The sequence below is a fragment of the Schistocerca gregaria genome, chromosome 4 (assembly GCF_023897955.1).
Source record: "Schistocerca gregaria isolate iqSchGreg1 chromosome 4, iqSchGreg1.2, whole genome shotgun sequence".
In the NCBI taxonomy this organism is placed as follows: domain Eukaryota; kingdom Metazoa; phylum Arthropoda; class Insecta; order Orthoptera; family Acrididae; genus Schistocerca; species Schistocerca gregaria.
The window spans coordinates 390687425-390713936 of NC_064923.1; the positions used below are offsets into that span (position 1 = coordinate 390687425).

General features: G+C 37.2%; 1 protein-coding gene across 4 annotated transcripts in view; it reads left to right on the top strand.

Moving 5' to 3' along the window:
* Positions 1-26512, top strand: part of LOC126268113 (BTB/POZ domain-containing protein 10) — a 116961-nt gene that overhangs the window by 1850 nt on the left and 88599 nt on the right. For 2 of the 4 annotated variants that reach the window (XM_049973634.1, XM_049973632.1), the window contains exon 3: positions 14459-14575. The exons of the other annotated variants lie outside the window; for them this stretch is intronic. In XM_049973634.1, coding sequence (XP_049829591.1) covers positions 14459-14575 — 117 coding nt within the window. The remainder of the gene's footprint in view (positions 1-14458; positions 14576-26512) is intronic. 4 annotated transcript variants of the gene reach the window in all.

Below are 26512 nucleotides of genomic sequence, written 5' to 3' on the forward strand. Positions count from 1 at the left end.
AGTTTGAATTGGTTGTGTTTGTAAATGTCATCTTGTTTTGTTTGATTGCATTCTCTCTCTCTCTCTCTCTCTCTCTCTCTCTCTGTCTGTGTGTGTGTGTGTGTGTGTGTGTGTGTGTGTGTGTGTTTGGAATGGCTGCCTGAAATTTGTTGGTGGTAATTAATTGTTTTTTTTCTTTTTTATTATTATTTCCGCCTTGAGTTGTAATTTGTTATGTATAGAACGTGTTTTAATTTGCGTAGGGATGTTTGCGTTTTTAATTTTTGAGTTGGTGTGGTTTTAGTTTTGTTTTTCGTACTTGTAGGCATTGATTTTTTTAATTAGTAGTTGTAGGTCATATAGGCCAAGGGAAATGATCAATTCCTATTTTCGTATTTTTATACGTAGGTATAGGTGTTATTTTCATTTTCATCTGGTGTGTTTTGGGATTGTGATGTGTGGTTGTCTTTTATTTTATTTTATTTATTTATTTATTTTGTACTGTTATATTTAGCTTGTCCCCTCCCTAAAACCCCCAATTGCCCGTTAGTTTGATTGTATTTTTGGAAGGAGATGTTATTGTTTTATTTACATGTATTTTCATGTTTATTGCCATGTGTATGTAGTGATATCATAGGCACCATATTGGAGACTCTTAGAATAACCATTTCTGCCATATTGATGACATCGTGGGTCAAAGTAGACAGGTGGAATTGGACACTTCCATATTCCCCATCCTGTAAAAATGTCATCAAAATTGGAGTGTTGAATAGGAACTCTTTTTAAATTCAGATTATTTGACATGGTATGACCCTATTGTGCCTGCAATTGGTACATTTAGCTAGCTGTGAAGCAACTAGGGGCAGCAGAGACACTGTCATCATCACTACCATGATGACTGTGACCTTACCTCCATCATCAAGTCACTATAATTTTCTTATTTTAATTATAATATTGTTGAATAGCACCCGTTTGAAATTTAACAGAGATAAATACCAAATAAATACAAATCCACATATATTGTTACAGTTGGGTTCATGATATCACCTTTCTTGGTAATAGAGGGCATATAAAGTGTAAAATTGTATTTTTCAGTTGATCGGAGTGCCATTATGCATACAGTCTCATGATCAGGAATGTGAGTACCAATCCCCCCTTCTCATCTTCCTCCCTCTCGCCACTCTCCTCATCCCTACACCCTTTACCCAACTCAACCTCTGAATCAAACCAACTTGGTCATGATAAAAGTTTCTGCATGCATTGCTATAAAGAATAAAGCATCTTGCATTCCATGAGAAATTGTATACGCTGTTGACCCAAGTCAGTCCTTTTGAAATAATATTAATATTTGTTTTAGTAATTAATTAAATACTCTCTCTCTCTCTCTCTCTCCCTCTCTGCTGGATACACATTCGCAAAGTATTTATTTTTTAACAATTTAAAGACAAAAACAACAAACTTCCACAGATGGTCTGTTCAAAAACTTGCGCACTCAGTCTTTAAACATAGGTTTCGAACACTGATGTTTATAATAGAGTTGTTCATTTTTTCTGGAGGCTTCTTGAAAATACAGCTAAAGAAATATTATTTAAAAGAATTTTTTTCTGTACAGGTTGCACAAGAGTGAATGCTGTCATTCTTTCTCAATGAGTCCATTGTAATGCAAAAATTCCCTGAAACAGTACATGTACTGGATTGGGGGGTAAACAAGTCCAACCAGTGATCTTCTTTCATTTGTGACAACAGTTTATAATTTCACAGACTAACAAATTATTTGTGAATTTTCTCACATATGTTGTGCTACTAGACTGAAAAGAGAAAAAATAGCTGTTTTTGTTGTTCAGTGTTAGTGACCGTCTCCAGCTAGCACTGAAAGATAGCTCTGCATCATTAAGTTTATGTTCCCAGTAATATAAAAGAGGGGTGAGTATTAGTAAAGGCTGCAATCACATCTGTATGCTTTCCCTGAAAACCACTGTGAAGTGCTTTATAGGAGGTACTTCCCATTGTACCAGAAATAACTGCTTCTTCCCAGGAAGAAAGTCTAAATGTATTTGTGCTTGGCTTAATCAGTCGGTGTCTTTTTAAGGAACAGAATGCACTTGGCTGTTGTTTTTGCTGGTTTCTCCACTAAATTGTGGTTCTTAGAATTTTGTAAGTAGGTTTTCATGGAATAGTTGGTACCTATTTTAAAGTGTCTGACAGCTAAGGTTTTTCTGTATTTTCTTGACCTTCTCCTGTGGTTTAAACAAGCCTGTGAACATTCTTGCTGGCTTTCATTGTATATGCTTAATATCCTATTTGGCATGTACCCCCGAAACTTGAGAAATATTTTAAGATAGCATTCACAAGTGTTTTGTAAGTGGTCTCCTTTGTAGTTCAGATACTGTATGGAGGTTGTGAAAGAATGAAGTGTACGTGTAAGAGGTGGAAGTTCAGAATGGTTTAAGACAAAGAGAGGTGTTCAACAAGACAGTTCACTTTCCACAGTACTCTTTAATCACACTTATGGACACCATCATGAAAGAAATCAAAGAAATAGAAAATGAAGATCTCTGTGCTTTTGCTGATGCCATCAACATTTGGAAAGGGATGAAAATGAAGGTTCAGAGGAGACTGGACTACTGGAATAAAAAAATTAAGGGATTAAAGTTGACTGAGATTATAAGAAACGTAATCTGGACTGATGAAGTCCCTCTAAGAACTAAATAAAGCTTGTATAAAACCTATCTCCTGGCAATCATGATGTATAGTCTAAGATCCTTGTCATAATCGAGAGAGAAGAGAATCAAATATAAGCATGTGAAATGAAGTTCCTTAGGTCAAGTCTGTAAAAAATTGGAAGAGACAGTCAGGAACGAACATATAAGTAGAAACCATGGAAGAATGAGTGATGAGTGCTGCGAGATTGAAGTGGTTAGGTCATGTGAATCGAACTGCACGTCAGTATTTGGAGATGGAGCTACCAGGAAAAAGACTGACATACTGGCTGGCCTAAAAAGAGATGGGCAGACCATGTTAATGAAAATCTCGAGAGGAGAGGAGATGTGGGGTGGAGTGGAGAGAGAAAAGCTGTACCAGGACAAAAATCAGTTGAGGCATATTGTTCACATAGTTCCTACCCAACTTGCTGGAAGGAAATCTGGCGATGATGAGTTGTATGAGATGACTGATTCCAGTTCTTACATTGATATTTTGGGTATAAAATAATCCTCCTCCTCATTCTTTTCATCGTCTAATTGAATATGTCTTTAGTGTTTTATCGGGCAGTATTTCATGATACATAACGGCATCATCTGCAAAAAGTCTGAAGATACCATTGTTTGTCAGATCAGTATATACAAAATGAATGGAAAGGTCCCCTGTAGAATTCACTGGGACATGCTTGACGTTACTTCTATTCATGACTCTCTATCCAATGTAACGTTCTGCTCCTCCATACCAAGAACTCCTCAATCCAGTCACATTTTTCTCCTTGTGATCATACTTTTGCATATAAATTTCAGTTTCATACTGAGTCAAACACTTATCAAAAGTCAAGAAATACTACATCCCACACATCTGAGTGCCTTGATCCAAGGCATCCAGGATGTCATATGAGGAAAGTGAGAATTGATTTTCATGTGACCTATTTATTTCCAATCCATGTTGATTGGTGTGGAGGAGAGTTCTATTCTGTGATTCTACAAAGGATAAACGTCAATGAGGTTGGATGGTAGTTTCATATATCTCTTCGCTATCCTTTCTTGTAAGTGGGGGTGATTTATGCTTCCGTCCAGCCACTGAGCACAGTTTTGTATTAAATAGATCTGTGATATAATATGGTCAACAGATGTGCTAACTTAGCTTCAGAATTCTGTACACAATGTGACAGGGATTTCATTAGGCCTGGAGCATGACAGTTTTAGTGATTTGCAGTACTTCTTTTGCAGTACTTCTTAGCCTCTTATGAATATCACTCATCTTTGCAGTGGTGCGAGGATTAAAGTGATTTAGTACTGATAAATACTCAATTTTGTCATGTAATTGAAACTGTAGCAATTTTTAAAAATGACAGTGGGGTATAAGAAATATAAATATTGTTTGTCAGAGGAACACACGACTACAAATATATACTTATTTCTGCCAGTAGAACACTGGGGCAGTACAGTTCTGCATAACAAACCTAAAAAGGCAAATTAGGTCCAACAAAAATTACTTTTCTTTCCTCATTCACAAAGACAATGAAAACAATTGGCACAAACAAGTACAGTAGTTATTGCGTCATTGGCTGCAAATGTACCGCGTTTAAAGGAGACATACTGGCTACCAGAAAAACATGTAGATAGCAGCAGTATTCAGTTTCATGCTACTGAACAAGCAAAACGAGAAGCCAGAGTAACATTCACAGTGAAATCAATACTAAGGGGTTTACTTGAAGAACCAAAGCTCTTGGAAACAGAGTTGACAATGTAATGCTATTTTTTGGGTATTGAGTGCCTTGTCTTTACAGTAGAAGTTTCGTATAAGAAATATGGCTGATACAACCAGTCATTCACTCAGCTAATCCTCCATCCATTGGAGGATCCCCAGATCAATGGACAAACAAACATAAGGAAAAACATTGCCAATAAAATCTCTCAGCAGTTGAACATAACATGTATTGAGAATAGGTGTGGAGGAGCTGCAGCTTTCAGTTCAGGAAAGCCCACTATATCTTTAGTACAAGAAACATTTTATGTTAAGTTTGAAGTACCAGTTGGTCACTGCTTCAGCGTCTCAAGGGTTGGTGCTTGTCATTTTTCTGGTTTTAATCACATTTTATCTCCGATAAATTTACTGTTCAGCTTTCTTGTTACAGAGATCGGATTATATCACACTTACAGATGTCCAGCATTGTGTTCTGAAAAATAGGGTTTTGCGTCAGTGAGGCAGTACATTAAAGTTGGAGTTGCAAATGATGGCGGTCAAGTTTAGGCTTGTTCTGCGCACCTACATCTTGCATTCTCTGACAGCCAATGACAATTCAAGAGTATTGAGCACTCTGCTGTGAATGTTGTATGCTGTGCAACCATTCAACTTGATGGTAGCAAGTTATTTAGTTAATCTTTATTCCATTTGTTGTAAGTGGTCATGGCTGATAATGGTTTTAAGTGACAAATTGTACATAAGCAAGTGAGACATAATTTGTGGGATACACACTTTCACAAATTGTAAAGCACATGTATTCGCAGACTGCAACTATTGTTTGGAATAGGTAACAATGCAATCCCCGTCCCTGTTTTGTCCTGTGCAAACCACCATCATTCGTGGAGTGGACTTACGTTAATAATGCTTGTAACCACGTATGAGTAGATCATATATGTAAGTGATGACCAGTCATCTGTTATGGCCAGTGATGAAGTTTGTGGGGTGGAGATTTTAATCTGTTACAAAGTAGCTGTCTCGCCAGCATTTCATCTAGTGATCAGCTACCCATAAGTATCAACTGTAGTGAATTAAATTCTTAACTCCATACTTTTAGAAACATAACGATGAAGCATAAATGTGGCAGGCACAAAGTGGCCCACTGTTTTACGTAATTCAGGCCACTTTGTCTCAAAAAAAAGTATGGGTGCCCAGTCTGTGGTGAAATCTCACAGGGAAACCTTTAAGACTGTAGTGTGGGGAAACGTAAATGGCACTTCGTGCAGCAGGTGTTGTTGGGCTCTTGTAGCCACCCATAATCCTATATCACTCACCTATTTAATTTTCATTGGTGACATAATCAGAATCTGATCCACATTGTTCCAGAACCTCAACACCTTCTCTCTCCTTCTATTTCATCAACCATCCAAATTTAGGTTAACTGTGATTGCTTTGGGTAGATACAGGAATATATTGATTGAAAAGACATGGCAAATTTCCTTCCCCAGTTTGAGCCTGTGCTCCATCTCTAATGACTTACAGATAGGCCATGAAAATCAAACCTTGTTTCCTCTGTAGCTTCATAAGCTGTTGTCCAGTATCTTGATGTCCACCTTGCCATGACTCTCTAAAAACTCCTATTAACAGTAAATCTACCAGACTCCAACAATACCACTACTCAAAGAGCTGCTATCCGTCGTTACCACAGCTACTGTGAAAAGCAGGCCCACTTCCAGTATACTGAGGGCCTTGTCAGTGCCTTTGCAGTCAGACAGTATCTTCTTAGAGATCTCCCATGCCTTGTCTCTACATAAACCCAACATTCATTGCATGCATGCTGACGAACTACAAAGAAATGCATTCTTTGTCATTCAGTACCACAAAGGACTGTAGCAACTAAACTAGTTCCATCACTAGCATTTAGATTGCTTCTTGTTCTGTCCAGAACTGAGTAACCATCATTCACTTACCTCCCAAAGTGGTATACGACATTGCACCCAACCTACACAGTATCCTTGTCAGTCACTTTACCATTGTTTCTCCCAACTTACTACCTCATACACCATATGCCTGTGGAGGAACCATGTGCAAGACATGTCTCACATATCCACCATCCACTTCAAACTCTGGGCCCCTCATAGTATTTTCCATCCCATCAGTGACAATACCACCTGAGGAAGTAGCTCATTATGCACATGAATAAGACCTCAAAAACTATCAACATGGTTTAATGGCCACTGCCAAACTATTCAAGGTACAACAAGGCAACCTAGTTGCAAAGCATGCTTGTCCATTTCTGGCTATTGACTTAAGTGTCTGCTTCATAGCCCCAAACTATTTGGATGCTTTTTGCCAAACCAGGTTTTCAGAATTGCATAGGTGGAAACCCTCATTACAGTGTGAACTTGATGGTCACTGGTACCTGTTGAAATAAACACGTTAACTGTGATTATGTTGCACTTTTTTCTGCATCAGTAACTATTGTATAATTTTTTCCACTTCCACCCATTTTTGAGATTAACTGCTGAATGTTTTGGATTTTTCCTGTAATTTTTTAGCATGCAAGATGTCTATTCAAAAGTTTGCCCATAGTTCTCTATTTTGAATGATAGAGAGACTGGTATGTCCCACTACACCTTTAATGGGCTGTTTTGCTGAAGAGTTATTCTGAAAATTTGTGTTATCCAATGAAAAATAAATTGCTAAATTATGGATAAAGATCTGCAAATATCAGCAGTATTTTGTTGAACGTTTTGTGCTTCATTAACACCATTTTGGTAGAATAATGTAAATTACCCACTTGCATCTTAAATTGCTTTGTGGTTGAGTAATTTTTTTCTTTGTTATATCCTCAATGTAAATAACACAATTTACTCAGATTTTTTATTGCAGAAAAAGGAAAAAGGCCTATGAATCAAACTGTGTCCATGTGTTATTTAACAGAATAAATTTCCAAACAAAAATTTCTGGCAAAGCAGACTGCTGAAGTAGACTAAAGCAGTTCTAATAACAGTTGTGGTAGACGTGTCTTGTGATGGGGCTGCTCTCTGCCTGTTTGATTTTTCTTTTTTACCTGCCTCCAAGATACTGAAATCCAGAATGTATGCAGTGTTATATATTTTAGTATTGATGGTATTCAGGTTGACAGATAGGTTTCAAGGGGCAGCATTTGTAGTATTGTAATCAGAGTTGATGAAAAAGCACCATCATGAACATTTAAAACAGCAGTGTAAAGTGTAAAGCATGCATAGAATAAGGAAGTACAATGTGGCAAAGTGTGGCAGGACAGAATCTCTAGCATGTGGTATTCCCCTTTTAAAGCTCAAAAATCTCATCATGAAATCATAACTAAAAAATTTGTTCCTGATGAAAGTGCTTAAAGTTAGTTACACTCTCAGCCTCTACACGAAGAAAAATTATCACAGATCATACAATTAGTAGCTGATGATCCAGTTCATTGTATTCTGGTTTCGTTTGTACGCGAAACAGATGTGTTGCATATTTTAGTGGATCTCATGAGTGGAGAACAATTTAATCCCATGTTTTTGTTAACCTGCTTCTTTTAGAAAAATATACAATATCATCATTACATAAGGTTTCAAGAATGCGTGTTTTGCATTGTGGTTTGATGGAGTAAGACTGGTGCTTTCAGATCAAAAATCTATGTTCTGTAGCTTTACCTTTTTGGGTCGTCTGTCAGAATACACACAATATTACGATTTTCCACTACAACTCTGATGTCGGACAATGCCTGATGCTTTCCCATTATTGTACTTTAAATATGAGTTGGGGAGAATGCAGTGAGTAGGAAAGTTGGATGGGAATGGGTTAATGCATGTGACTAGCATTGTGCAGAATATTCTTTATGTTTGTGAGGTCTTAAGAAGAATACTCATGTGAATATGAATTTGTATCGTGCTTTGCAAAAAAAAAAGCCTCTTTTTGGAACACTGGCATGCATAGAAATTACAGGTCGTCCTTTACTGCCTTCCTCTCATTATCACAAGATGGGTTACTTGATTGAAGTTGCAGTGTTTATCTGTGGTAATTTTTTTGTTGTATGCAGATTTTAGATGCTTTACCACGTGGTTCTTCAGCTGCAATAAAGGCTGGAACAAAATCAAGTGAAGAATAACCACAAAATGAACTTAATGTTGTACAGGGACACATCTGCCAACAGCCATGGCAACACTGAAGAATGAGAGCTTTGAAACATAGTAGATTGTTTTGACAAATTTGGAGGATATGCTTGAAGATACTAGAGAACATAAGCTGGAGTGAAGCTTAGTCAAAAGCCGTGATGTAAAGGGCGTGACAGAGAACAAGAGTAATGATTACTGTTGAAAATCAAAATGCACATCTCCTCTGTCTGCTTGTTTAGAATGCCTTTTCTTATTTATAAATGTAGTGAGCAACTGCAGATGAGATCTCTCTCTAAAACATTGAGATGTTGAATTTATCTGTTTCATTAGTTTTCTGAACGAGTGTCTAAAGTAGGTCAGTGTGTCTGGTGATGTTCAATAGATTTTTCAATATTTGAGTGATTTTTTGAATATTTTGTGACTTATGACTTACATATGCATATTCCATAATACTTTTTACATTTGGACTTGGTTCCTTTTTTGTCACTTTTACCACATAAAAGTCCTTGGAATGACATTATCATACTATCTTAAATTTTCCTGAGATTCATTATAAGGCATTCTGTCTCAACAGTGATGTTTCTATGGGACCAGGGTGCTCCAGGACGGTTGTACACAAAGTGTGACTGCAACTCAAGATGGCCACCATCTTGTCATCATCAGATAATATATTGTGTAGAGCTTCATCCACAGTGTTAGCTCAGTGCTAGAGCTTTCAAATGAATGAACATTTCCCTACATAAATGACATGGCACTGTCTTCTGTGTTTCATTGGTGGTACACATGTCATTGTGTCCATTTCAGCTATCTTGAAACCACAAATACCACAGGCCAAAATGAGGATGTGCTTACAGGAAGCCCACTACCATTTGCCATACATTTGTAGGACCTATGCACGCTACACACTATCATGGAGACCAAAATACCATAATGTTTGGTGCTCCATTGAGTGTGTCATGTGTGTGTTTTTGCTCTCACATATTGAGGATAATGTGAACTCTGTCCACATGTGGGAAGTTGTAGAGCGCAAGCTACTCCCTTTTCTGTAGGTAACTCCATGTACCATTCAGTAGTTAAAACTTCCGGGCTGAGAGGCCGTGGTCGAACAGTAGAACTTCTTCTCCCTGACGTTTCGTTGCCAGCTGCGGACAACATGTACCATGTACCATGTTTCAGCAAGACAATACCGGGTCAATTGGAGTAAATGTGCAAGTTACCTTCGTAGTACCAATACTTCACCTTTGCCCAATATATCTCCCATCAAAAATGCATTTGGTACAGTTGATTGGTAATTAATTTTTTACTACTTTCCAATAGTCACTGTTGATTCTTCGTAGAGTCATATCATGTAACCTAATTTGTAGTATCAAGTTCATTTCAGATGTGTGTTTCCTTCTTGGTATCACAGTTTCCACAAACATTATTATAGTTGTATAAGTGTTAAATGCACATTGAAATTGACAACTATCCTATTAATTAATGTTCCTTTACTGTCATACTAAATGTGCATTGTTAGAGAGAGGGTGGGGATGGGAGAGGATGCTCTCTGTTTTAGTGTAAATAAACCTGTCCCTACTCTGATCATTATTCTGTTGTCAGTTGTAGAGAAACAATAGAGATTTTGTTTTGTTCAGATTGAAACAGTGTTGTTGGATCAAACATGCATCTTGTACTGAGAGTAAGGAGGTTCGGTTCATGTGCTAGTTATACTTTGACCTTTTTTTATTGTAATGAGCATGTCCCATATTAAAAAGTGAACAATAAGATATGTGTTCACTTATGTGGCCAATTGTATAGTGATAGGAAAGGCCAGATGAAGTATTTGTTTTAATTTAAGTACATAAAAAGTCTTCACTACATAAAAAAGAAAAATGCACTTGGAACTAAACCCTGTAAAATTACAGTGATACAGAACTGTTTAAAAAACAAAATTTCAAGTACTGTCAGCACCTACACATAAAAGTAGGAGAAAACTATATCTACATATTGCAACTTGTGTGTTCCTTTCTCAAGGAGGTAAGAGGCATATCTCGGAGAGGGCTGGAAAGGATGGGAATGTCATTCAGATTGTACATTGGGAAGGGCCAGTATCTTGTAAGCATTTGAGAGGACAAAGAAAGAGATAAAAACTTCATTGTTGTTGTCGTCCCCCCCCCCCCCCCCCCTCCCCCTTCCTCACAACAGGTGGGTCCCTAATCAACCAGGGTTTAGGTGACCTGTCCCTTTCTAGTGTTCCCCATCCCATCTTCTTTACTTCCTGATAATCAAACTTGCAGATTCTGGAAGCTAGGTATTGTTCTTTCTACTTTCATATACATTAATTGGCAATACTTGGACTTAAAACTTTTGACATAGCTTAATCTAAATCACCCTTACAGCTCTAGAGAATGATGGTGTCTTCTAGGAGCTGTAGATGGGACTTTGTACATAAAGTTTTGGTAAGGAACTCATGTCCAGCAAGGTATGCTTTTATGTAAAATAAGTTTGAAAATAGGAGCACTTTCAAATCTCCCACTCTACAGTTTGTACACAACAGAGACAATGAGCTCTGACCCATGTGTCTTGCAGGAACCTGTGGTATGGGCAATGTTTCAAATATCAATCATTGGGCTCTCTTCTACCTCATGATGTCCTCTTTAAAGTCAAGAGCATGGCTTGTCCATGGAACACCACAGTAAACTCTGCTAGTAGTGAATATACTTCCTTGTAGCTGTTGTTGTAATCAGGCAAAAATTTTATATGATGTCATAATTTCAACAGGGACTGAAGATGGCAGCCTCTTCTCAGTTTGTGTTTACTGTGAAATGGGAGCAAAACTTTAACTTTTCAGTCCCCTTTAAAATTCCTGGAAGTCTGAATTGTGAAGCAACCAGCATACATCAGTGTTAGTTTCCATTTGATTTCAGCAGGACATTGAGGCATTCAAAAATGAGAGAGGGACCAGGCAAGGTGATTTGATACCATCTATATAATCCTCTGCTGTTGCAGAGGAAATTTTCAGATTGTTAAACTTGGAATATGAGGAAGGAATGTGTGTTTGTGAAACACGTCTAAACAATGTACATTTTGCTGATAGCCTTTGCTGGCTCTAGTGCAGATAAACATCAGCAGTGAATGGAAGAAGTTCCTAGAGCTAATTTGAAAATTACACAATAGGACAAAATTGTATCCAGAAAAAAGTAGTATGAATAAACAAGAAGTTGCAGAAAAGTTCAGTAACTTTTTGTATCTAGGGAAATTAAAGACAAATGGATCATGAAATTGACTGAAGTGCAAGATGTGATTTTGACCTCAGTGGAGATTAGTGGGACTGTAGATAAGTGAACAGATGGTTCTTGTTCCAAGGAAGTTCATTGCGTTTTACCAGGATATTGAAAACACCACATTGGTTACCTAATGAAAGGTGACTAAATGATATAAGAAAATCCACATAAGTGTGGTGGATGTGTGAGGTTGAAGAATATTATGTATGAAGTAGTCTACAGCAGTACTTTATCTAGTTGCAGCCCTCAAATAGGTGGTGGTGGTCATAAAAGGAAAAGATAATAAAATACAATGTGACAAAACTTCATTGTTATTACCAAAATATATTGAACATTCTTTGATACACTGTGGGATTTGACAATAAGGTGTGTCGTTTAACCAACAGGTGAAAAGTGTGTGCGTGTTTGTTGGAAGGGGACGGCTTGTCTTGTGATAGCCACACTGTTTGCATTTGCAAGTACTGAAGGAATTGAATTGTGTCCTTTAGAGGTGCTATATGCAGCAGTCTTACTTTTAGCAGTTGCAGAATATGCTCCAGGCGGGACTGTGCCGTTGTCGAACAACTCGGTTAGTGTTAAGCAGCCAAAAAGACTTCCTATACTGTTTTGTATTTGAAATAAATGAACAGTAGCAGTTTTTGAATGTATGCAGAATGTATGATTGTTTTATGTAAAAGGTATGGAAATGTAGATTGCATCTCTCAAAGCTGTTACCATAGTATTTGTGGCAGCACATAACAAATTCTTGATTCAAACATCCAGTTTTGTTTAAAAAAGTATTTAAGTAATCTGAACTCCATCATAATTTTAAAGTACCAATAGAAAAGGCACATGTTAAACTAATTAAATCTTCTGCTTAATAGAAACCAAATAATCCAATCTTTTTCACTAGAAGTATCTTATCCTTTTCAGATGTGGTTAATAAGCATTAAATATTTAATTTAATTGCTAAGGCTGTCATGATCATTTGTTGAACAAACTGTGTGTTGGCTTCTGTCTTTGGTTCTTTGGCCAGCCTTTGTTTGTCGATTTCTCTGATGTTTCGCCAGCACAAGTGGCTGGCATTGTCTGAGCTTCACCAACCATTTTACAATGCCAGCCGTCATGCTGACAAAATGTCAGAGAAATCATCAAACAAATGTGGGCCGAAGAATCAGAGTCAGAAGCCAATAGGCAGTTTATCATTTATTTCAACGCTTGGAATGTATAAAATTCACTTAGAAAACAAAAGTACTGTTTCTAGTTGCATGAAGTGGATAAACTATAGAAAGAAGATAACTTCTAATGTTTGAAGGTATAATAATTTGAACTGAATGAAACTGCATTGTATTTTCCTGGCACTGTATTCCTCGTTTAGTAATTAACCCATGTATGGTTTTGCATCTTGTGTTTACATAATAATTTATACTCTGTTGCTAAATTGCATGGTTATCAACTCTTCTGAGCATGCTTAAATTTTAGAGCACACATAAATTTTACATTTGTCCTCTCTCTCTTATAGCTGTTCACTTACAGCTGTAACAGTCCCACAACAGAGAAATAAAAGCCGGAAGAAGTGGGAAAGGGTACACAGACTTCACTGTGACAGCTTGGCTAATGAGTATATAAAATGCTAAAAGTTCACAACTTGCCTTTTATGTACGTCTTTCTTCTATTTTCCGAATAAAAATGCAAATAAATTATTAACAATATTATGAGAACAAAGTTGCCACTCACCATATAGCAGAGCTGCTGAGTCGCTGATAGACACAACAAAAAGACTCTCACAATTAAAACTTTCAGCCTATGTCAGCATTACACACACATATGACTGCAGTCCCTGGCAACTGTGGTTTCAGGGGAGACTGCAGTTGTGTTTGAGTTGCGTTAGTGTGTGCGTGTGGTGTGTGTGTGTGTGTGTGTGTGTGTGTGTGTGTGTGTGTGTGTGTGTGTGTGTGCTGACGAAGTCCTTAATGGCTGAAAGCTTTAATTGTGAGAGTCTTTCAGTTGTGCCTATCTACAACTGAGTATCCCCGCTATATGGTGAGTGTCAACTTTCTTCTCATAATATTGGTCCATTCCATCCTGGATTTCCCATTGTTCACATAAGTTATTAACTAACATCAGTTATGTTCTCCCTCAGTTACATACCATCTATTCATATGTCTCATAATTTTTATTATGGGAACCACTGATCTATTTTTAGTACTAAATGCTTACAAGATAAAACATACTTCAGAATTAAGCTTTCCTTTCTTCATTCATTTTTGCAATGCAAAGTTGTTTCTATACTGATTCACAAGTTTCTCCTTTGCCCTTGTTCCGTATCTATTGATACTATCCATTATCACTAAAGTGCTGAAGAGTTATTTACAACAGGTCTATTCAAACATTAAAACAAACCTCACTAACTATTCATCAATAGCAATTAACAATTTGAACAGTATTGAACATCATTAAAGGCAGAATGCCATTCCAGTGTATACCAGTACATGATAGTTCTAGGAAATATTTACCTGCACACTAAAAAAGGAGGCTAACGTATTGTTTATCTTATTTGAAATTAATTTGTGCATTATTGTCATCTGTACAGCTTTTCACTGAAACCAAAGCCAACTACAAATACATTTGTAACATTACTTACAACTTATTGGAGAAATATTTCTAGAAAAGTTCAAAGCTGACAAACTGTTTTAATTCTTCACCCAGCTATGTGTCCTCGAAACCAAAGCCGTGCTTAGTCCAGAGACACAGCGCAGGTAGTCGAAATGACCAGGCAAGTGGTCATTGTGCTAAACAAACTCTCAGCGAGACTCATCGTAAAAGGCAAGTGTTGGAATTGTCCATAAAAAGGTTTGTTTTTTTGTGGACATCATTTATTCTGAAATGGTGTGGTCTCTGTCATTACTCCTGGCAGAAGTGCATGTGTTACAGAAGATACCGGTGTGGACTACTAAAACTGGTGACGTTCTAACACAGTATATTATGTTAAAAAATTATTGTGGTTTCCTGTTAACACACACCACACATGTATAAAGCTGCAAACACAGTAAGATAGTGTGTAGTTGCAGTTATTCTTTCAAATTATCCATCACTACTGTGGGAAGAAAGTTTGTCACCTATCCTTTGAATATTAAAAGAAACATTACTGTCTTCTCATTAATTTGAGAAACAGTGATTCCGTTGTTGCTGATGAGTCTTCAGTGTTGTATGGCTGTCGTCGAAGAAACTTTTCGGTTCTTGACATTTCATCCAAAGCTGCACTGGACATCTTCAAAGCCAAGTCTTGCTGAATTGCCAGTAGTACCTCCAAAGATGTCCAGAGCAACTTTAGACAATAAGTTAGGAACTGAAATGTTTCTTCAACCACAGCTATACAACTCTGGAGACTCATCAGCAACTATGACATTTGGTCGTGAAAGCCATTTTTATTCATATCACTTAGTAGTGCACTTAAAATAAGTTGTGTTGTCACACCTTTCCATGTGGAAGATGATCTTGTGGATCTAGTTACAATGAATTGCTGGCACAAGATTATAATATAATCATTTAGAATGTGCAAAGCAACATCCCTTGTTACTGTATTTTATGGACTATAAGACACTATTTTCTTTGAAAAATTGCCTCCAAAATTGAGGTGTGTCTTATGCTCAAAATTAATTTGAAAAAGTCCAGGTTTGATTTAAAATTCCTGCCAGTCTTAAAAATGGTCATATATTCGATGCCGTGGGAAATTTGTCTGTCTGGCAAATTTGGATTTAGTTGGCAGCAGCAGTGCACCGATGATACAAACATCAGTTGCAGGGATTTGCAAGGTTACTAACACTGCCTCCCTCCCACCCCCACCCAAAATAATAATAAAATAATAATAATAACAACAACAACAACAACACTATTCAGCCTACGACGCGATTGCAGTATACGGTGCTAGTCTGTTTGAATTGAAAATAATTTGTGTTAATTAACATTTTTGTTAATAGCTAGTTTCGTAGTAGGAAAAAAATAGAGGCATTCATATGATAGGGGCTGTAAATTGAAAGTAATAGCATATTGAGAACAACTTGGAAACAGAGCAGTTGAGCAGCATTTTGGCGCCACACCAACACAAGAAGCCATTCGCTGTTGACGGGCTAGTAAAGAACTGAAAAATATGGGGAGGACTAAATGTGCAAATAGTGGACTGCATACAAAATGGCCAAAACTAGATGATAATTTTCAGGGACTTTAAAAGTAAGTTCAGTTTTATAAAATATTTTTTTTTTAGTCTGGCTTCACAATATTTTAATAAAGATGGTAAAAATGTTTTAAAAAATTGCTTAAAAATTAAGGTGTGTTTTAAAGTTTGCAGCATCTTATAGTCCGTAAAATGCAGTATTATTCAACACTGGATTTTGGGCAGAACTACAGGTGATGCTAACTTGCAGCAATACAAAAGGTTCTAGGAAATATTTGTAGTATGGCCTATTATATTTTACTTTCACAAATAAATTTCACTGAACACCGTGCTTCAGTTAATCCTTTGAAACCATTCATCAGACTTTCCCCCTCAATCCTCAGGTGGTTTTTGGTAGTTGAGTGAAGTCATCATCCTATGCTTGAAGGAAGCATTCGCCAAAAAAAAAAAAATTGTAGACTTCCAACCAATATTTCATTTGGAAAACCAGCCAATATTTCATTTGGAACACAGGCAAAGACATGCATGAATGTTTGCAGTAACCCTGAATCTACTGCAACTAACTGGTCAGTGTAAGTTTCCCGCTGATCTGCAGTGGTACTAGCATGTAGGAAGAGCTCTTATCTATTGCTCTTAGTACAATTGTTGTAAATTTCTCAATCATTTCATGCAGACTTTTCTCTATGCACAAATGTTTGTTGGCTCTTTCTCATGAGGCGAGAACAAATCATTTCAGCAGTTTGTGTTTGATGAAGAAAGTGGCCAACACACTTCTGTTGACAAGTCAGGAAATTCACAGTGTAAGCCCTCCTTCAGAATTAATTTTTTATTTATTTTTTATTTTGTGACGTGGTTGGAGCTTTATAGTAATAAATCTAAATTTTATTCACTTGTAACAGTGCTGTTTGTGAAGCAATAAACACCACTTCCAATGGTAAGAATGTTATTGGCTAAAGTAAGCAAATGCATGTCTCAGTAGCTGGGGTTCCAATACAGTTACGTTGTGTTACAAACAGCTAAAGAAAGCAGAAGATTGAATAAGTTTTTTATTATCACATGTGTGTGATGGTAAATAAGGTAGCTTATGATGATCGCTGCACAATATGTTAAACAGTGGAAAATACAGGGTGGAATAACAATAGTATGAAATAAGATTGCAATTCACCACATAATAGAAGCATTGAGCAGCGTACAGGCATGTTTAAAAGTAGAATAAGCTATTGGACATACTCCTTCTTCAGCTTTAGAAAACACAAGCACAAGTACACAAGGCTACTTTTGTCTCCAACTGCTGAGGCCTAGGCACCTGGATATCACAGTTGCCGTGGCCCGTGTGTGTGTGTGTGTGTGTGTGTGTGTGTGTGTGTGTGTGTGTGTGTGTGTGTGTGTGTGTTTTTCCTTTGTGAAGAAGGCTTTGTCCGAAAGCTAATGTGTCTCGTTTTCTTTGTACGTCTACAACACAATGAGTCATGTTGATGGTTTGCAACAATTTATCTATTCCTTGTATTTTTTGATATCTCAACAGGAGACCACCCTGTTGTTTGCAAGACAAAACTGCAGCAAGAAAGCGCTATGCAACAAAATTTAAAACTCTGATTTGCAGAGCAATTCCAGAAAACACACACACACACACACACACACACTGTAAACACTAACACCAATCAAAGATAAATGCCAGAAGTTACAGACTCTGTTGATCCTGCTAGTGTGGTTGGTGTGAGCATCACATTAAGAACTCCATGCATCTCTTACATCACATAGAGGGGATGTGTTTGAATGACTCTTATATTCTAGTAAGTTTTGATGTGCTCTCTCTCTCTCTCTCTCTCTCTCTCTCTCTCTCTCTCTCTCTCTCTCTCCTGCCCCCCCCCCCCCCTCTCCCCCTTCCCACTCCACTCCTGTTCCTCTTCCTGATTTGTAGTGGTAAATTGAGGCTAGATTTGTTGTTGAATTAATTAAACTATTTCAACCGGTATTGACTTCCCCTTATGTCTTATTCAGTGACCATTACTAAGAGCAGACAAATGGCGTTACGATGGGAATCCCGTTGTCACCTGTTATTGCAGTGTTTTCTATGGAAGACTTTGAGGAACATGCCGTGGCGTTGGAGACTTTGAAACCTGCATTGGTGCCCCTCCTCCCTCCCAGATATGCATTTGATACTATTGTTGTTTGCCCTCATGGGTGTGAGAATTTGAATGGCTTTTTAGAATACCTGAATTCAATTCACCTGTATATTTGTTTCACGATGGAGGTGTAAAAGTGTGGCTGCCTTCCCTTCCTTGATGTGTTGATCGGGAGGCAGGCTGATGGTATGCTGGGGCATGCTGGTTATAGGAAGTTGACTCGCACTGAATCTTATATCTACAGGTGATTGTTGTCATCATCCATCTCAGAGTGAAGTGGTATTTCGTACCGTGGTTGACAGTGGCCATGTTGTCTCTTATCGTGAGAGTTTGTCAGCTGAGTTAGCCCATTTTGAAGTCGTCTTTCATTAGAATGGCAATAGTGAGACACAGATTAGGCATGTGTTGCACTGTCGATCAACTGGGACCGGGGGAGTGATGATAATACTGAGGTGGCACGATAGTCTACTGCTTTTTCCAGTACGCAGGGAGCATTTCCAATAAGACTGGTTGCATTTTCTGAAACTATGATGTGAAACGTTTTTTCTGACCAAAAATATCTTAATGAAATATGAAGAATTGTACTCAAAAGACCATTTCAGTGAGCAGACAATAACTTGTGGCACAACTCGTATGACAGCACTAAGTGAAACAAGGCAAAAGAAATGAGTTGAAACATTGGAGAAAATGGATATATCGCATGGCAGCGACAGTGGGGACACGAAAGGAAGCAAACAAATTGCTAGAGTAACACCTAATCAACTTGTAAATAAAGTGCTACTGAAAGATAAGCCCAACAAAAATGTGAGAAAAGTAAGTTACAAGGTGATAGCCACACAGAAATCCATGAAGTTTTCTTCTCCTTTCGTAATGAAAGAACTCAATGAGAGTGAAAACTCCATGAAAAAGAGAAAGGCGCGTGGTGTTGATTTTGTGTGCATGTAACATGTAAATCATTATGGATTGAATATCAAATATTGGGTGTTAAGCCTAGAAACCTTTAAAATCTCTAAACTATGGAGGGTGTCAAAAGTAATAGCACTCATAACACCAGAAAAAGAGCCCAGCTCACCAAGCAGCTGTCAGTCCATTTCCCTTCTGTGCCACCTCTTAACTGATCCTTAATTGAATCAATAACTCATTGATTCAAAGTTAATCCTGCAGCAGGCTGGCTTCATGCCAAATAATCTTGTACTGGCCAGATCTTGGCACTCACAAAGCATACAGAGGAAAACAAGTTAATAACTGGCTTGACTCTGGTTGCTCTAAGGGCTGCCTACAATACAGTAAACTGTCAAAAACTATTACTCAAAATCTATAATGTTACTAGGGATCATAAAGTAGAAAAAATTATAGAATCCATGCTGCAGAATCGACAATTCCGCATTACGCTAGAAGAGAGAAAGTTACTGGAGGAAGCAGAATAACGGTCTTTCTTGGTGATGTGTTCTAGCTTCCATCCTGTTCAAAATATGTACAAATGATCAGCCAATACCCAAAGATACAAGACATTTTCTCTATGCTGCAGATTAGGTATTGTAGTGCAAGGAAGAACCTTTGAGGAAGTAGGGGTAAAATTTGAGGGTTTGCTAGAAGCGGTGTCAATTTGTTGCAGTCAACTAGCAATAGTTATAGAATCCATGCTGCAGAACTGACAATTCAGATCTCTCAAACTAAATCCCACTATTTGCTTTCCCGCAGGTGAGTATGTGCCATGGTTAGTCTAGATTGGCATATCCAGAGGAGGTCAATATAAGCCTTAACGAAACCTGAAAGTTAATCACAGGATGCATGAAATCCACCCTGCATCAGTTTTCAACAGTCCCAAGATTCACAGGGTAGCTCAGGAACATAACCAGGGCGTATACACCCCATGAAATCCAGGAATAACTGTGGATTTTTTTCATCTGGGAATAATCTGGAATTATTTTAGTTTTCAGTTAAATTTTGGTAATTATGGCTGGTAAGAACAGATAACTCTAACACACATTTTACTTTCGCCCACTACTGCAGAATAATACTGCAGCAATAAAACATAAATGAGAGAACAACACAAAAATAAAACTTTGGTTGCAAAGCAAATGTGCCATTTACAACAACACAACACAATGCACACACACCCGTCTCCTGATAGCAAAATGTCTAAAAGACTGAGCAATACTTCATAACAAGAAACTGCTTTTGATGTGTCTTTCTTGTCAAGCACATTTCAATGAATGTGACATCACAGCGGGCTAAATTTTTTATAGGTTGCAGGAAAATTTTGCGTGTGATGGTTTGTGAAGCATTACTTTCAAAGTAAATTTTCTTTTACACAAGATTAATTATGTTAGTGTGATAATGTGTGATGAATTTCTTAAATCACAGAGCATTAGACTGTTCAAAATTTTACTCGGAGGGCCAGCCGCTTAGAAAATTTTCATGTTCAGAAAACCAGCCATTTATTTCATTATTTAATATTTTTTACTGGCACATTTATGTTTGATGGTGTTAAAGTAACACACGCTAAAAAAGACCAAGTTTCAAGGTTAGTTTTTCATATATATTTTATTTGTTTCACTTCCTACAAATTGTGCAATAACGATGGCAAATGGTATATTGGTGCAAGTGCAAGTCAGTTCTTGAGTAATTGCACACATAATTGGCTTTTATGTGGAACATTGAAAGTGCTGGATGAAATGTATATTCAGCCAGCCAGGTAACCTATGAAATGTTCAGTCCACGGCAGTGAAATTTATAACAATGCTTGTCAGAAATATTCAGCTGCTGTAATTTAAGCTCTGCTCTTAGGATTGTGCCTAATCACTCCCTCCAGGAAAAAACAGTGGAAATTTTTTGACAACAAATATTGTATATGAAAGCTTAGCTTTCTTGTAGCTATGCTGTATGTATGTTAATTTAAATCATTAACTCTTTCTATTTGTGTTTTCATGCTACTTAGCAAGATGTTGCTGTTGGCTGACTACATCATGTGTTCTATGCTGTGGTTATCTGCTGCCGTTCTCTGGCAAAATCAGATGACGTGAACTATGATTGGCTGACAAAAGGGCATTGCAGCCTTGATTTCAGCGCTTCGGATCATGATGTGTCTATTGAAATTCCTGTTGCTGTACGTCAAAGATCTTTCCAAAAAGTAATTTTCTCCCCCCCCCCCCCCCCTCCCCACACACACACACACACACACACACACACACACACACACACACACAATAGTCTTTCCATCTGGGAAAAAGTGCATTTTTAACAGAGAAATGGGGGAGTTCTTCTTTCTTGTTCACGTATACACCCAGATAACTTAACGAGCAGTTCAGAGGACATTTGATGAGCGCTATCCACTGTACTGTAGCCTTTATGAATTAAAAAGACTAAAATCAAGATATCATCCTCAAATAGCCCTTAGATGAACCTCCTGTCAGCTACCTTATTTCAGAACATCCACCAAGTGGTGTGGCATTAAACTAAAACTTCTGGAAAATGCTAAACCATAAGAGAATAGGTGTAGCACCTGTAAAAATCAGTCTGATAAAATGGAGCCTCTTAGAACCTGATGACAAAAAGTGTGACTGTGGAGAGATACACAATGTGGAACATCTAACATGCCGAAATTGTCCTGCACATTGCTTCCTAGATGACCTCTGGCAAAGCAAGCCTAAAGCTTTTGACTTAGCCCAGTATTGGGCAAAAAAGTTGATAGCTCCAGACACACAAAAGAAAAGCTCCAACATCCTTCTAAGATATAGTCCTTTTAGGTTCTGTTAAGATCATCATTTTGGTTTGCATAAGGCGGCTGTTTATCGTATTCCTTGCTGTTGTGGCATGTCATATATTTATCAGAATATCAGGTCTGTGGAGGACAGATGTGCTGAGCATAAGTGTCGCATACGCTTGCAGCAGCTGAGCAAATTTGCTATTACAGAACATTGCCTTGGCACCAGTCACTATATGGAATATATCCACACAGATTTTCTGGCATGTACTTCCAGCTATTGGGATAGTTAGTGTTATTAAAAAAGCAGTTGAAATTAAATTGACAAGTAATCTGGTAAATAGAGATGGGGATTTTTGCTTAAATTCTGTGTGAAATCCTGCTGTCTCCCTTGTTAAAGAACAGAGGGACAGAGTTAATGCTAGTTCACTTGTTGTTCAGTAATTTTCAATGTCTGTAACTTCTGGCGTTGGTTATCTTTGGTTGGTGTGGTGGCACCAATGTTTACTGTGTGTGTGTGTGTGTGTGTGTGTGTGTGTGTGTGTGTGTGTGTTTAAATTTTGTTGCACAGTGCTTTCCTGCAGCAGTTTTGCCACGAAAGCAACAAGGGTGGTCTCTTGTCAAAATATTGATGGTTGTCGACAACAAACAAGGTTGCATTTTGAGTATTGACACATCTCATTACACACACTTTCACTGCCTTCCTTCACGGGATTATTTTTTAATTAATGGAACTCAGTAAATTGTCCTCAAAGGCAACTGTTCATCAGAAACAATGGTATCTTCAGGAGTGCCCCAGGAAAGAGTGATTGGACCACTGTTGTTCTCTGTACCATATGTAATCTGACTGGCTGGTGAGGAGCAATCTGTAAATGTTTGCTGATTGCACTGTAGTACATGGTAAAGTATCATCGTTGAGTAACGTAGAAGGATACAGGATGACTTAGACAGAATTTATTTTTGATGCAATGAATGGCAGCTTGCTCTAAAAGTAGAAAAATGTAAGTTAATGTTGGTGAGTAGGAAAAACAACGCTGTAGTGCTAAAATACAGTGTGAGTGATGTGCTGCTTGACACAGTCATGTCGACTAAATATGTAAGCGTAAGGTTGCAGTGCAGTATGGAATGAAATGAGCACATAAGGACAGAAGTAAGGAAGGTGAATGGTTGACTTAGGTTTATTGGGAGAATTTTAGGGAAGTGTAGTTCACAGACCATGTATAGAACATCAATACAATCCATTCTTTACTACTTCATAGGTGTTTGTGGGACCTCCATGAAGTCAGATTAAAAAAGGGTGTTGAAGTTTTTCAGAGACATGCTGTTAAATTTGTTGCCAGTAGGTTTGATCAACAGATAAGTATTACTGTCTGAAACCAAATGGGAATCTGTGGAGAGCTATTTAGAAAATTAATATAGCTTATATTGGCAGCTGACTGCATAACATTTCTGCTGATGCCAATGTACAATTTGTCTAAGGACTACAAAAACAAGACAACACAAATTAGGGCTCTTACAGATACCCCCAGATTGTAATTTTTCCCTCGCTCCATTTGCGAGCGGTACAGGAAAGGAAATGACTAAGGGGACCCTCTGCCATGCACTATATTGTGGCTTGTGGGGTATGTGTTGATGTAGATCTAGATGCAATAAGAAAATGCTGTGTGTTCTTTACCGTGTGAGGCACTGACAGTATTAAATGATGAGTTGTGGGCAGCAGGTATTTTCATTGCTTTAACAAAAACATTGTATGCTGTAAGGTATTATAACGTTTGGTCAATTTTTGTGAAAAAGGGGAGAGTAGGAAGATGTAAACTGTTGGAATGATTATCTAGAAAATGTAAGGGAGAAAATCTTGAGTAGCTGTATCGGTGGAAAGTGGGATATACATGAATTGTCTGGCACTTTGTTATGAATGATTAAGAAATCTTTCTAATTGATGGGTGAATTACTGTGACAGTTAAGGAACATAATTTATATTATTCGGTAAATAGGGAGGTGGATGACCTTCGCAAATGTGTGACAGAGAGGTAGTCACCTATTTCCTGTAAATTGTGAAGTATACAATTGTGTACATAAAACTATTGTAAAAGCAACAAGATTCCTAATATTAACACCTAAAAATTTCATTTTTAAGTTGGAACTCTGAGAGTGAGTCCTGCTATCACAATATTCTCCACTGCTATTGACATTAGAACATTTTCACTTTGTTACATGATATGATAGCAGCTCCTGTGAACTGCATCTAGCACCCAACAATTTTGACTGTTCTCACAGATCAGTACAGACAATAAGTTAAAAGATCAGTGTCTAAACTGTTTTTAATAATTCTTTGTGTGTAGCTTTTACTGTATTTATTCCTAGTTACTAGTTTCTTATAAAATTGTAGAATCTTGATTAGTTCATGTAGGATCTACATCTTAGGTGACAGCTGTAGTGAAAGACACTTATGCAGGGACAATGTGTAAATAATTCTTTTAGTCATTTCAGTGTCTGTGTCTGTAAGAAAATTTTAATTAAATATACATTTGTTAAACAATACAACTTTCCAAAGAACTTCAGTTATTTGATGATTTTTGAAACAAAATTAAAAATGCTGTGATGCTTTCTATGAACCGTTTAAACTTCTGCATTACCCCACACCCCTCTTTGAAATTAGTTGTTCTGGATATGATCCCATGCTTGTCTGTTGCAAATGTTGTTGTTTTTTAGGCATGTGATATATTGTTACATCACTAGACTTTCACATTTTAACTAACACAGAGAGAGCATAGGAAACGAAAAATTGTTACATAGCATATTTGGTAATCACTCGTAAACTCTTCAAGGTACGTGTAATGTCTTAGAATATTTGTGATTTTTCCTTGTCTGTATAAGTTGAGAATGTTCTTTTAACTGTGTGGTGAACATTCTCTCTCTCTCTCTCTCACGCGCACGCGGTCTCTGTCCTCGACAGCCATAGACTGTAGTAGTAGTAGTAGTAGTAGTAGTAGTAGTGTGTGTGTGTGTGTGTGTGTGTGTGTGTGTGTGTGTGTGTGTGTGTGTGTCCTCTATTTCTGATGAAGACCTTATTGGGCCAAAGCTTGCTTGCTGATATCTTTTTGTTGTGCTGCTGCTCAGCATCTACACTATATGGTGTGTAGCAACTATCTGTTTCATAATATTGTTACATTCGATCCTGGATTTTCCATTGTTTAAATTATTAGTATAACAGTTTTATTGGTTCTAAGATGTCCTTTCCCAATCATTTGAGAGCTGCAAAATGCTGTTTGCAGAAAGAATTTCAATAAGTAACTTATTTCAAGTGATGACTGTTTTCCCCTTAACACACATTAGTTTTAATAGGCAACAAGTGTTACTCATGAGATACAGCTTTATGCAATAGATTCAAGAAACTAACCGTTATCTCCCTGCAAATCTTACTTATCAAAATCGAAGTGTCTTCTGTGTTATAGACAATTCTTTTGCTGTCTGCAAATAAAGTGCTAAATTTATAATCTGTATGTAAAATTATAAAAGAACAGTGTATTAATTTTTAATGATCAGTTTTGATATGATGTACATACCATTTTCAAATCTATGGCTGATAAAAATTTTAAAAAAAGGATGAGGTAATACAAAATTATTATTTATTTTATTTATTGAGATTTTCCTCTAAATAAAGTTTTTTTCTCCAGTATAACAAATACCTAGAAATTATTACTTCTGTTACATAATAACCTAATTTATCTCCTCAGGATGTCCTTTCAGGTGTTTGTCTTGTATATCTTCTTCCTCTGTGCCAATTTTTCTCATTTTGGAGCCAGGTTGTCATAGGATGTCGTCTTCTCTTCTTTCCACCAGTTTCCCATTCCAGGATCATTTTCGGTGTTCTGGCTTCCTCCATTCTTGTTACATACCCATACCATTGTAAATTCATTCTGTCCATCACATTATATATTCTTTCTCTTACTTCCATTCTTTGTATTATTTCATCATTTCTTATTTTCTCTCTCTCTTTACAAGTTCTTTTTGATCATCTCCAGAAGTCCATTACATTGCTTGCAGTTTTCCTTAAATGTTTCAGATTAGTAGTCCATGTTTCCACTTCATAAATAACTATGCTCTCTAGTATTGATTTATATACGATTCTTTTGACTTGGTTTATTACTCCACAAGATTGAGTTAAACGTCTCCATGGGACCTTCCTTCCACTGTTCTATTATTAATTTCTACTTCTGATTTTCTCTCCATCTCTAAAATGGATCCCAAATAACAAAGTATTGACCACTTTAATTCTCTTTCCCTCTATGTATAACTCCTCTGGGTCATTAGTGCGGAATCTGTTTGAAGATGATTTATCTTCAATCCTGTTTCTGAATTCCATCCCTAACTGATTAATAGAGACCAGATTATATGTGTAATAAAACCTTAAAATATGCATGAAAATATGCATAAAAATGAATTAAAAGTGTCGAAATATGCCAGATCAAATAATAAAAAAACATGGTAGTTACTGGGTGCATTATATCTCTAAGTTGAACCTGTGCATATCAATTATGAGGAGAGCACGGACCAAGCGAAAAATCAGTACATTTAGGATGCTGATATTATTTTCTGAATACTTTCTGGTAGATGTTCGGGAGGGGGCCTTTTTGGGATTATTTTCTAAAAATTTGTAGAATGGGGATGCGTTCTGTGTTTCAAGGATTGTTCCTTTTTTCTGCTGTTGTCTGTAACAACTGGATGCTGTAGGATCAGCTTTGAGATATATTACG